Source organism: Lepisosteus platostomus, chromosome 9 (assembly GCF_059453375.1).
Source record: "Lepisosteus platostomus isolate fLepPlt1 chromosome 9, fLepPlt1.hap1, whole genome shotgun sequence".
Lineage (NCBI taxonomy): Eukaryota > Metazoa > Chordata > Actinopteri > Semionotiformes > Lepisosteidae > Lepisosteus > Lepisosteus platostomus.
The window spans coordinates 25,491,221-25,505,189 of record NC_142619.1 but is presented as its reverse complement, the minus strand read 5'-3'; the positions used below and the strand labels follow the sequence as shown (position 1 = coordinate 25,505,189).

General features: G+C 36.2%; 1 protein-coding gene across 8 annotated transcripts in view; it reads left to right on the top strand.

Annotated features, from left to right (window-relative positions):
• The window catches only part of nav3 (neuron navigator 3), a 424,757-nt gene that overhangs the window by 334,340 nt on the left and 76,448 nt on the right, over positions 1–13,969 (top strand). For all 8 annotated transcript variants that reach the window (XM_088647283.1, XM_088647286.1, XM_088647282.1 and 5 more), the window contains 2 exons: positions 2,960–3,343; positions 9,618–9,737. In XM_088647283.1, coding sequence (XP_088503409.1) covers positions 2,960–3,343; positions 9,618–9,737 — 504 coding nt within the window. The remainder of the gene's footprint in view (positions 1–2,959; positions 3,344–9,617; positions 9,738–13,969) is intronic.

Here is a 13,969-nt window from a genome sequence, read left to right as displayed (position 1 = left end):
CATAACAGTACAGACCTTTTGTAGATGTTGAAACAGATGTTAACAAAAAGTTCCTGTTTGTAGTTTACAAAACGGAAAGTACTATATCTAATGAAAATGAAAGTTCTTGTTTCAGAGCACAAGATTTTACAGGCAGGTAACAGAAGGTCTTTTTAATGCAAATACACGTCTTGAGATTATTAATTTTCTGGATAAAACAGAAAAAATATTTCTGGTGTTTCCATACTTTACAACTTGACTAATTGTCAAGCATGGGAGTTTCTGCATTTATTCTTTACTGTATGTTAAAGGTTTTTCAATCTTACTCACTGGAACGTCTTTGAAAATGCAAAATATGTCAAACTATGTGTTCATGCTCCAGTATTTAAATGGTCTTGTGGTGGCAGTTCATTTAAATATTTTCCATCTTGTAAATTTAACAACTTATGATACAGATATGTACAGTAGGCTGATGCCAGGCTGTGATATGATAGCTTCCTATCAAGTCATGTGCTGTGTATTATTGTCTCTTCAAGCATTCCTTCTCAAATAAATCAATGAGCTTCCATTGTTTTCCATCACCACAGAAACAAAATTGTGAAAAAAATGTGATTTCCATTATAGCTTTATGTACTACAATATAATTCAGTCATTTAAAGTTGTATAACCAGTATAATAATCTCATAGTAATTGTGAAATGTACAGCATAAGCTGGACAAACACATGCCGTATAATCCCAAGACACAAGGGTGAGTTAAAATATTTTATTTTCTCCTGGTTTCAGTTCTTATATACAGTTCTAGGCTGCATATACCTAAGGCAAGAAAGATGTACTTTAGGGTAGGAAAAATGTTTTCAGTATTTTCATTAAATTAATTTTGGGATGGAATGTGTTGAAAGTTGCTGTTACTTTTTTTTTCTGGTGGACCAAATCAAATGAATTTTGTTGATCTGATTTCCAAGACATTAAGACACCTTGTGCTCTAAACAAAGGAAGGTTAATGGAAATGTAGGTCTGCTACAGGACGATATAGTCATCAATGTCATTTACTTCAGCCAAAATTCACAGTCCCTTAATTTTAAATTGTCCAGCTAATGGAATTTAAAAATGTTAATATCAAAGAGTTTTACACATGAAAATCAAATTTGTAGAAATACAAAGATTAATATAGATTCTAAAGATTCCTAGAACACCTTATAGCTTGCTTCATTTATCAAATGATTTATGATTTTTGTGTTAATACATTTTGCAAGAGGCAAGTTCAGGTCTGTTTGGACTCAGCCTTTAGTATCTGGCAGTACACCTAATTTAGAACAGTATATTACTTATTTGAAAGACAGTTATTTTCTTCAAGGCTTAGATGTGCTAAATTGGGCTATGTTGGCATTGAATTATTACTTTTTCAACAAACGGAGTGAGATTGTGATGTTCAGCGATGCTAGGTTAGCAGCAACCATTGATTATGTTCACTGGAAGATGATTCTCTAGTTTGTCTTCCTGTGAAGAAAGTGGTAAATGTGAAACACTGCATACATTTTATACATTTATGATGGAGCTAACCAAGCTTGTGAAATTAATCCTGAGATGCAATTTCTTTTTATTCTTGGGTGTAATCCTCAGAGAAAAAAAATACTGTAGAAATTGTTGATGATGTGTAATGGTTTTCACTCCTTCACTTTTAAAAGGTTAAATTTGAAACATACTGTAGATCCCTTTGCACTGTGGGATGCATAAAATACCTACTGTATTGGCATTTAAAACGAAATACGCTTGCCCATTATGATTTATTCATCTCATAGTTACTGTGCAATTTTTCATTTCATGATCTCCGATATTCATGATTGTTGTATGGTTTTGGTCAGACCATAGGGTACACAGATGCCAGCGTGTTACATCCATTTCACAGTGCACGTTACAGTGATCATGCTGCATGGCACTGTATAGCCATTACAAAACCTATTACATCTATACCTTTAAAAATAAATCCAATTGATTTTTAAAGCTTTCAGGCTCGTCTTTCAACTCATACAAGCCAATATTTCATTCCAGTCATCATTGCAAAACTGTCACAGATAGTATAGGTATTGATTGAACTGTCTAATCATATTGCAGTGCAGCATCTACTTTCATTTGAAGGTAGAGTATATTCATGCTTTGAAACCTATGTACTTTTGTACATGCATGTAATACTTTTAATAGAAAAAAAATCTCCTTTAACAAATCTTAAGTCTTCTCTGATGGATCTTATTATTAGTATTGTTTGGTCTCCATCTTTAAATAATTTAAGAAGTAGATTTTTTATACTGTATCTTAACACTTTTAAGCTATTGCTAATACTTATGTATCCGTGGTTTTATATAAATTAGCTAAATGTTTTCCTGGTCTTCTTTCTATATAGTATAGTTGTAATGTATAGTTGTATACAGTATGTTCTTCCCACATTGTCTTCCTTTAGTTTTCTCAAACTGTAATGGCAACCAGGGAATACCTCTGTGCATCACTGTGGAAATACTGTATAATAAATCTAAAAGAAAGAGAAAATTCCTTAAACAGGCATACACAATCTATGTGATGTCATTAAATATCTGATGAATTACTGCTAAAACAAAAAAATTCTCACCATACTGTGAGCACCATTTTTACAGAACCAGTAGAGCTGGAAAAAGTGAATCATTTCCTAGTAGGACTTTGTAATCTGTAGAAAGCCACCTTGAAATTAATCACAGTGCTGTGCTAAAACATCCAATAATAACATTTTTGAATTACAAAAGGACTTTGAAGGAGGGTGGCTGCACTCTCTTTCAGGTGATAGTATGTTAGCATCTGAGCTTTGAGCTGTGCCCCTGCTGCATACAGATTTTTTGTTTAAAGGCCCACACTTCTTAGTGACAAACCAGAAGGGGAAGATAGAAGACTTATTAGTGCGTTACGGCACGCACTTTCTTCACATGCCAGTTTCCCTGTCTCAATCCCTTGCAGCACATTGGAAACCACCTTTGACAGCACAGTGACCACAGAGGTGAATGGCCGGAGTATCCCCAGCCTGTCCAGCAGGTCGTCTCCCATGGCCTGGCGGCTGGGCCAGTCGAGCCCCCGGTTACAGGCCGGCGATGCCCCCTCTCTGCCCAGCGGGTACCCTCCCCGCAGCAACGCCGGCCGCTTCATGCACACCGACCCGTCGCGGTTCATGTACACCACCCCTCTGCGGCGAGCCGCCGGCGCGGGCCGGGCGGGAGGCGTGGCCCCCGCTGACCTGAGCGAGAAGGGAGGTGCCGAGGGAACTCTGGAAGCGGACGTCGCGGGTTACATGAGCGACGGAGACATTCTCGGCAAGAACGTCAGGACTGATGAGATCAGCAGCGGGTAAGCCAGCGCCTTCAGTTTTGTCTTTTACTTCCGTCAGCTGGCATTTGTAGTAGTAAGTGAAGCTTCTTAAGGCTTCCATCTTATTTTATCTCAGTGGGAAAGGAATGGTATTGTACATTGCCAAGCCATAGTGTAAGTCTTGAATTCTACTGACAATGTGTATCCCTCAGAGCTACTGTATTTACTCTACTTAGCTTAAATGTAATAAGTGCATTTAATTAAAAGAGGAGGACACTCCTCCTGTTCGTATAGGGAAGGGCGGAACACATATTTCCCTTGACAGTGCATGTAATACTGGTGTTTGGAATTAATTAAAACAGTAACAATTACAGTATGTAACTGGGACAGGTGAAGATACCTTGGCTGGTTAACACTTATTTTTTATTATTATTATTATATATTATTTATTATTAATAATAATATAATTATATTATTATTATTATTTATTATGATTTATAATACATTCTGGACCTGGGTTGCTATCTGCATGGAGTTTTACAGTATGCTCTCCCTGTGTTTGCATGACTTTTCGCTGGGTGCTCTGGTTTCCTCCCACAGTCCAAAGACAAAGTGGAATTGGCTTCTGTAAACATGGTCCTGGTGTGAGTGGATGTGCCCTTCAGTGCACTGGCAACCAGTCCAGGGTGTTCCTACCTTGCGCCCACTGCATTCTGGGTTAGGTTCGGTCACCCGTGACCCTGTACTGAATGAAGTGGTTTAGAAACTGGGTGGATGAATATAATTTAAATATAACCTAAAGTGCCCTGTTATCATGAATTATGTTTGTCCAGTTTGATAATTTTGTGAACCATGCAGACATTAGGGAATCCTAAAGGATATTTATCTGGCAACAACATGTAAAGATCAATATTTCTAATATAGATGCATAATTCTGGATTCAAAAACTTATATTGTGTTTGATAAATTGCCTTTTTATAGCCTCTATAGTACATAGATATTTTTCTCACAAATAGAGTGAATGTTTTTATGAGGGCAAATATTTTTTATTTCTTAAAACTCTTTGCGTGCCGATTTCTAAGTAGTATTAAGAAGGATGTTCAGCATTTTTCCATGGAAAAAACATGCAATTTAAAGTGTTAGATGTCAGCACACTTTGTCAATTGCTTTCTTTCACACTAAATCTAAAGCACGTTTTTTTCCAAGGTCAGCTATTTAAAATGTGCATTGAGCTGCAACCAGGAGTCTCGAGATACCTCAGAGCTTTGTACATTTGTGCTTACAGACTGAAAAAAAAAGAGAAAGACCACCTTAGCATCTACTGTATAAGAGGATAAGAGTGTGTTCAGGCACTGCTCGACGTGTTCCTTTCTGACTCAAACATTATAGTCATGCTCAGTCAGAAAGAATCAGAATTGAAGGACTGATTTCTGTAGCACTGGGGGAAAGAAACAAGGCCAGTTTAACGTCAGTGCCAATGGTCAGATAGATCCCCAGAGTAAGTCACAGTTAACTCAGTAGTTATGATGACAGGTAAGGTAAGATGATGGCTAAGCCATGTTTCTTAGAGTGTGTGCAGGCTGAGTAAAGTTCTGCAGTGTAAGGAAATGAATCTGGCTGTCCTTAATATATTGAATCCTCTGTAGGATAAAACATTCTGTTTTATATTTGGTTTTATTTGAAATGCAAGGGTGGAGTAGGCCAGCACTCAAACCCAAGAACCTCAATTCAGCAGGTTTCATGGGTCTCCCCCAAGACATCAGTTTCTAAACATTAAGAGCAATTCTGTTTGACTGAACAGATTGTTCACATAGGGAGTTAAGAACCCATTTGAAATAAAAATATGAACACTTTGTAGCTCTCAAGGGCCACAATTGACTGTTCCTGCATTGTTATAGTAAAATGTGTATAATACAAAACTTATTTTTTTCTTGGACGTTATATATACAGTAGCAAATGTGTAAAGGGTCCCTTGCATATAATGAGTATTTCAAATAGGTAGCTGCGTCAGCATGTGTAGGCTGCAAAGGAACAATTGAAGGTTTATTCCATGCTGAAAGGAGAAGTAAAGAAACACAAAATTGTGGCTGTGGACCCTTCTTCAGGTGTCTTAATGAGTAGTGTTTTATGTATTTAACTCATGTCTTAATCATGGTGTGATGTTAAAAAAAATATACCCCTCATCTAAATGTAAATAGATTAATACAGTAACAACATTCAGACTAAAACAGTTACATAGTAATTAACTGGGTTCAAGCATACACCATGCTCCTCAGCAGCACAGTTTGCCTTGCTCTTTTAAGATCATGGGAAAGCTCTTATATATATATTATACTTATATATAAGTATAAATAAGAATCAGAAATAACCAAGCTTATCACAGCATACAAGTTCTACAGTATGTTTTATATAGTTTTATATAGCACAGCATTCTTATACAGTAAGTAATAATTGGCAAGCTTAAACGAGACATTCATTTACAATAAGCAACATGATGGTTCATGGCTATATAAAGATATTAACAATTCTGTGACTCCGAGGCCTTGCTAAAAATGGAAATTTATTCGTATAAATGCTGATTCCTAATTGTGGAATTCACAGGCTGACAGACATCGTTTTTCCACAAAGGCATAATTTGAGCAGCATGGCAATGCATTTAGAACCAAGAAAATGAGGCATTTATTTACGTTGTGGGAGTATGGAACAAATTACCAGGCCTCGTTGTTGAAGCTACATTAGCTTCTTTAAAGAAATGGATGGATGATATCCTTGGATTAAGTAACCACTAACTACCAAAGATTCTTGAATCAATTCAATTCTAAGTATCAAACAGACTAAATGGGATGGATGAACAGAAAAAAAAAACCATAATGGTCATTAAGTAAAGTCGAGGAAGCTTCGTTATATGAATGTATACGTTACATACCTTGCTTCAGAGAATGTGAAATCTCCACCCCTTCACCAGCAATGCTGTAATTAGGTAATTAATCACCATGGTGGCTATTTACAGTGATGTGCAGCTATATAGTGGCCTCTGCTGGTGATACATTTGTAACTGCATGACTTTCTTAGACTGCCAAGTTTCTACCTTAGGATTTATCATTCTTCCATCTCTAATAATAATATTGCTCAGGCATTAGGAAGTTTTCATATCTCCTTTTAATCTGAAAACACTGTTGTATTGAAGATGCAATTGTACTCATTCACTTGTACTAGTACTCACCTATCTCACCCTAAAATTCACAAGGCTTTGTGTGAACTTTAAATAACACTTTTATTTTTTACCTTCTGTAAAACTGGAGTTTACCTTAAGTAAAAAAAACAAGCAAGTCAAAATTGATAATTATCATGGCATCTGGACTGACAGTGTGTAACTTTTAAAACTTGAATTAATAACTTCACAAGCTTAAGTAAAATCTAATCTCAGTATCCTATATCACAAAAGTTTTTTAAATGCACATTTCACAATGCCCTGTGTCACAGAGGTACAGTATACTGTAATTTGCAGGGTGCAGATAAACTGTTTTCTAGAATATCTCGATTCAGTGATATTTGATTGACCATGTGAAATAAACAAAATGTAAACATTTTGTAAATGTTTTAAATATACACTGATTTTTTACAAATGTATTTTCATTAGCATCCACACATACAGTACTATGTTAAGAGTTACAATTAATTTTGTTTCTCTGCATGTCTGCAATTTACAGAAAGACAACTACTGTACAGTATCTGGGCTGAATTACTGTAGGAATTACCCTGCTTTTTTATGTTTTGTTTTTTTAAATGCACAAATGTTAAGATGGTTTTTCTAAGTGTTTTTTCACAGACATACAGAATATTGACTGCTAAGGGTTATTTGACCCAATGAGTGATAACTAACTATAAATAGGTGATAATCTGAGTGCTGATAATTTATGAGAAATTTAACCTTCAAATGTTAAGTACTGGTCTTTAGTCTTCTTACTGTCAAACACAGTGTAGAAAGTGTAAAACAAACATCAGAATCAAATACATATTATTAATATTTGATTATTTGATATGACTTTGACAGCCAGTTGTACCTTCACAAAATCTCAAAATAAATGCCTCACAAATGATGATAAGAAATTATAGCACATAAGTTAATTAGGAAATGTTTGAGGTTTTTTTTATTGGAGCCTTCCTTCAGACCCAGGACTAAATGTTCTGAATTTATTTCAAGTTTAATTCTATAGATAGAAGGCCTACAATTAATGTAACAGTGAATGTTTTTTAATCAATCTACACAAATGTTTATCTTGAAATTCCGCTCATTATTATCTATACACTGGGCAGCACGGTTTTATTATCTGATAGTATTAAACATAGATATTCATGTCTGCCAGAAGAAATATGTTTAATTTTCCTATAAAGGCATTAGTGTAACATCTGGCAAGTTTTGAAAACTAAGCTGCAGATCATTTAAACTTTATTAGAACCCCAGGGGTCTTGAAAGATAGTCTGTGTGATCCTAGAGACCTCTCTGACAGCTTTACAGGATTTGATTGAAAATCTCACAGTTCTTTTTTGGTGGTATATATAATGGGAGGAATTACAGTGCCCTCAAAACGTATTGGGACAATGAAGTCAAAACGTATTTTTACAGACAAGCAATTTTTATTTGTGTTCGTGAGATTAATATGTAGTATTAAGTTTAATAAACTGTACAATTTATTTTGGGGGAAATTGCAAGCATATTTTTTCCATATTAGAACAAACAATCCTTTGTGTGGGCAGCTTGGTAATACAGTGATTAACATTTCTGCTTTGCAGTGCTGGGGCCATACAGTAGATTCAGTTCCAGACCTGGGGTGCTATCTGCATGGAGTTTGTATGATCTCACTAGGTTTCCTCCGGGTGCTCCAGTTTTCCACCTCAGTCCCTCAGTCCCAAAACATACTAGTAGCTTTTGGCTTCTGGGAAAGTTTGCCCTGGTGTGTGTGTCTATGCTTGCTTTGTGTCTGCCCTGTGATGGACTGGCATCCTGTCCAAGGCGTACCCTGCCTTGTGCCCATTGCTTGCTGGGACATGCTCTGACTTCCCTGCGACCCTGAATTGGAAGGAGCCAATTAGAAAATGGATGGATTATCTAAACAATATCTTTATTACTGAGCCTCCTTCCATTGTGACAGAAATGGAATAGGGATCTGCCAATTCAATCTGACTGCTACACATGAGGGAGCCAGCTTTGTTCTCTCTTTCCAATCATACAGAATTGCTCAGCAGTGCTCAGAATGTTTCCAACGGAGCGAAAATGTATATTCACACAGGACCAGCTGCTAGTTACCTAACCCACCCACATTATTAAACTTCTTCTTTAAGAAAACATTTCATACTTATAGCTTTGATGTAATATCGCTCTTATTTAATCTCTCAATTATGTAATTTCGTTTTGAGCATGAGTTGTCAAGCATAACACTGATGAGCATGTTATAAAAACTTAATGTTCGTGTCATCTCTGGCAAGACAAGGTTCCAATTCTTCTTTCGAATGTAGTTTGGGAAATTTGAGTTGCTTTTTTTGTGGTTCAGCCTCACAAAAGGCTTCTTCTTTTTAACCTGCCCACATATTTATTTGAAATAGTTTTCCACACATTGTATTCTGCCGGTGCCAGTTCATATTGGAGATGTTAACTAGTTGCCTTTGGAATTGTAGTTGCTTTCCTAATCACTTGCCTCACAGCCTGTAATGACAAGATACATTTGTGCCCTTTTCCTGTGAGGGCTACCACTATCAAGTATTACTGTTTTAATACTGAGCACTGTAGTGGAAAATAGTAGTTCCAGCATTGGTGGAATCTTTCATACTGTAGGTATGCCCAAACTTGTGGAGGTCGATGATCATTTGTCTGCTGTCTTCAGAGAGTTTGTTGACCTTAACCATTATGATACATGCTGCTACTGAATGTCTTCTAGGTGTTACTTACTTTTATACCCCAGGAAAACAGGAAACCTTCTAAACCCCTGATATACTGTAGTTAGGGAGGCTTGTGTTTCACTTTCAAAAACCAGAAAGTCGATATTTGATGTTTGTAACAGTTTATAAATTTAATTCTTACTGTTAAAGACTGTTTTGTTATTGACTTAAAGAGTGGGATTTGTAGACTTTAAATGGATCCGTATAGAAATGTATTTGGGAAAAAAATGGGTTAAATGTTGGTCCTTCTTCCCCGACTTATTATCAAGCTTTTGAATCTGGAGAAATGGTAGGATTCATGGTCATTGTAACAGTCTGGCATTCCTGTCACTTCGAATCCAAAATGATGTGACAGTTTTGTAATTCCTCATGGCAGATACCTGACTGATGGAGGTCTCAATCTTTACTCCCGCAATGTGCATCGTGTGCCGGACCTGGCTGCCTCCCGTGATGTAATCCAAAGGGGAGTGAGTGAAGTGCTGGGGGATGCAGACAGGTAAGAATTTGGCTTCTCTTTTTTTGTGACCCTTTGTTCCCTTTGATATGGATCTGAAATCAATGTTAAGTGTATAGATGGGTGAATCATGTGCCCTTGTTTGTAGCCTTCATTTTTTTTATTATTTATGGTCTCAAGTGGTGGCATCCAGTAAGATTTTTAAGCTAAAATGCAAAAGATTATTGGGATACAAGTCGATTATTTGGATTGACCTTCATTGTTTGTTTTTTTAATGCTTGCCTTTTCAAAGCCATCAAAAATTGTACTTGAATGTCAAAATGGAAAAGCAATAGGTATTGTGACTCTGCTGAATCCATTGTGCATTCAACCTTAGAAGTGTGTTTGAAAAATGGTTCAGCTTTAATTCATTGCTTCACTGCCTTAAATCAAAGCCGTTTTTTATTTCACAGAACATAGTGAAACTAATAATTCATAGTTCACACAATCGTAGCGGAAAAGAAGTTTCATATAGATCAGACATAATTTCTGGAAAAGATGAAGTTGTACTGTATGGCAGTATTAGTACTTGCATTTATAAGAATTTTCTCCATTAGACGTTATAAAATGCAGTGTCATGATGGATGAATACTTATGGAGGAACATATTGTCTAACAGTAAAAAGAAACATTTATGTTACAAGTTGTACAGTAAATATAGGGTTCCCATAATTTCTTGCTTGATTTAAAAGTATAATTCTTTGTTACACTTTAATTTAGAAAGAGGAAGCCATGTTAATTCAAAACGAGCATAATGACTCTAGGTTTGTGAGATAAATGATAGATTAAGATCTACATGTTTAATGGATTATCCATTGTTTGTTTTCTGTGCAAATTAATGTTACTTTGTTTTAGTTCAACCCCTTAAAAAACTACACAATAACTGTTAAAAGTCCTCTAAATAATTTGATAAACAGCCTTGCATGTGAATTTGTTGTTGGATCTACTGCTTAGGGATCATGTAGAAATCATATACTGTACTGTAGGTCATATCAGAGTGAGGAAAGTGCTGTCATAGGCAAACTCATGGGCCCTTAGTGTTGGTATGTACCTATTGTTGGATTAGGACCACCATTACAGAATTAGCTTTTTGATGGTAGTCACATGTGACAAGTGTCACAAATAGATTTTTGCAGCTTTAGGTGATTCTTTTGGCATACTCAGACGAAGAATATGCAATCAGGACTGATGTTATGGAGCACCGTGTTGTAACAACTGCCCTCATTTATATCACTTCTGCCTATTATGAGTACTGTATTATACATAATATAATAAACATTGCCCAGTTTCTGGAATACAACGTAGAGTTACACACCACAGGCAGATGTGTAGTCTTGTGTGTTTGGAATTGCTGTTCTATGGCAACCTCTTCTTGAAAAATGTACTTTTAGTTAATACTGACTCAAAATGAATAAGAACCTCCTAATAAAGAGATTGGGCAGTGGAGCTGAACTTGTTTTTACACTAATTGATTTCCATGTTAAAGTGTTTGCAGTCTTTGGGATGTCTATTAAAAATGCATGGCCTGGAGTCTGTGATATGGATTGCTCTCAAGTTGAAGTAGAGCAGAAGAGGCAGGGAGCTGCAGAGCACAACAGGGTGATAGTAATTTATTTTATTCACAATTTTACTGAGTCCTTGTTCTAGCTGTACGAGCACCTATTATATTAATTCTAAAGGTATAAAAGCTGAAATAGATTTGGTTAGATATGTGTATATTCAGCATTTAGATAGTTGTTTCATTTTTTATGTGATTTGTACAGAATTGAAACAAAATACCATTAATTGATGTTAATGTTAAAGTGTTTTGTCCTGGTCTACACCTTATATTTAATGATAGGTAAGATGGGTACAAGTAAAAGTGGAAAATAAAGAATTCCTTGTGTTTATACAGTATAGCACTTTTCATTCCAAGGCATCTCAAAGTGCTTATCATTCTTATTCTTGTGAAAAGTTTATTCACCCTGCATTTCTTAGAAAATTCTTCCTTATCACCACTCATGCATCAGAAAATATATTCTAAATAATCTTTCTTATCATACAGTGTATCCTTTTTCTACATAAACCTAGGGGGGTTGTTTAGTACAACTTAAGTATAAATTCTGCATTAGCTCTCTCTTAGGGATCGCAGGTTAAATTGTAGCTGGTTAGGAATATTCAGTGCTTCAAATCACAGTGAACTGTGATAAGAATTTAATTAAAGCACATGTAACGGGTTAATTCACACCTTACATCTTACTAAGTATTTTTAACTTCAGTATTTTAAGCCCAGCACATTTTCATTAATGGAACTTCCTTGAGGCTGTTCTCTGTTTCAAATCAGCCTTCTATCACATTGTGAAGTTTGGGGAAGGCTGTTTTTCTAGTGAATATGAATGACACATCCCTGCACCAAATGCAAAGCAGTCTCTTGAAAATGAGAGAGGTGTCCAGGACTTTCAATCTCAAGACTAGCTACCTAGCTCCTCTTTTTTATTTACTTATATCTCTGCAATGAATTCCCATTTTGACCACAGCAGGGAGAGTTTGTCTACACATCCAGTGGGCAATGTACTATATTATAGGAGCAATACAAGATAATTGACTTCCACTATTTTTAAATCCCTTAGCAGCTGGTAGAATAAGGATTTGAATATTGCAGAAGAACATTGGTCATGGCACAGTGTGAATGAACAGTATAACATGGACAAGGATATGGTGTTTTTGTCTTGTTAATGGACTTATGTTAAAAACATTGGCTAAAAATGAATGTGAGGGAGGTGGGCATAAAACTTTTATGGGTGTGAAAAGGACATTTAATCAGATGTTTCTTGAGGTACAGCAGGTAGGTACAGAAACACAAGGCAATATACAATTTTTCACATTTGGGAACCCTGCTTTAAGAGTCAGAGAGAGTCCCTTACCAATGGATATTTGAAAATCATAGGTCATCATGCTGGAAAAGGAAAAAAAATCATTTGGAAGCAAAAGGAACTGTTATATAAAGGAATTCAGTAATGTTTTTTATCTACTGTAAGCTACTGCTCATCATCATGAAGAATGTATTTTTATCTACTGTACAAATGAAGAATTATATAGGTCAGCATCTTCAAAATCATTTTATTAAAAAAAAATAGACTTCTACAGAAAAAAGAGCAGGTACTGTAAGCAGCTTTGACGCCTGCCTAGGTTCTACAGTCCTACAGCTTTCTTAGAAAAAAAAATCTCTGCACTAACATATTCAGGTTTGCAAATGTGATTGTAAAAAGTAACAAAGCGTTATATTATGAAACAGCATGTTAATTTAAGCATTATCTTAGCCAGATGGCATTTAATAGGTTTTGAGAAATTCATTTCTTGCAGAATGTTCTTTTTTGCTTCACAATAATCATGGCCTTTCAAACAGATTGGCTTCGTCAGAGCCTTCTTTCACGGTACTTGTGTTTCTGTTATATGGCCTTGCACTGGGGGGAAAAATGGTAGTTTAGATTTTGTTCACTAGTTTTAGAATTAAAATCTCTTTACTCTCTGAGCTTGCATCACATCACTAAAAAACTGTAGGATGGGGTTGGGATTAATTAACCAGGATTTCATTGACTCCCAGTGAAACAGTGACCCAAGCAACGTACTGTAATGAGCCAGCAGGCATTATGATACAGTCAGTGAGGGATCTGCCTCTGTAAATTGATGCAGAATCTCCTTTACGCCATTGCAGAGCCTGTTATGTGTCAATGTTGAATGACATTGCAAAAACTAAAGTTATTAAAAAATAGTAACTGTTTAATGTGGTTGCATAAAATGAGTCCAGCTTCACTTTTTGTCTGTGCTTTCATTCTCCCCATGTGGGCGTAGGAGTCATTGCTGTCAGCTTTAGTGTAAAAACTGCAGTTGGTGATTCCAAAATGAGCAGGTATGTAAAAAAGTTCATTCTTGAGAATCATGATTTTTTAAAAATAGTTACCATTTTTTTTTGTTATGCCCACCTGCTTTTTTGGAATTGCCAGCTGTGTGTTTTGCATGCCTTGGCTCACAGCTACAGTATGAGCTCTGTGACCTCATACACAAGGGAATGTGGAAGGGTAGACATATTTCTCTCACCTGCCTACCTTTGAGCTACTTGTAACACATCACAGTCAGCAGAGCCCTCTGCCGGAGATTCAGCGCAGGTTAGAGAGGAGGCAAGTCCGTCATCGAATGCACCGCAATCCTACAAGCACTTGGGAAGCCAAAGTGGTTGCTGGGTTTGCTGAGAGGACT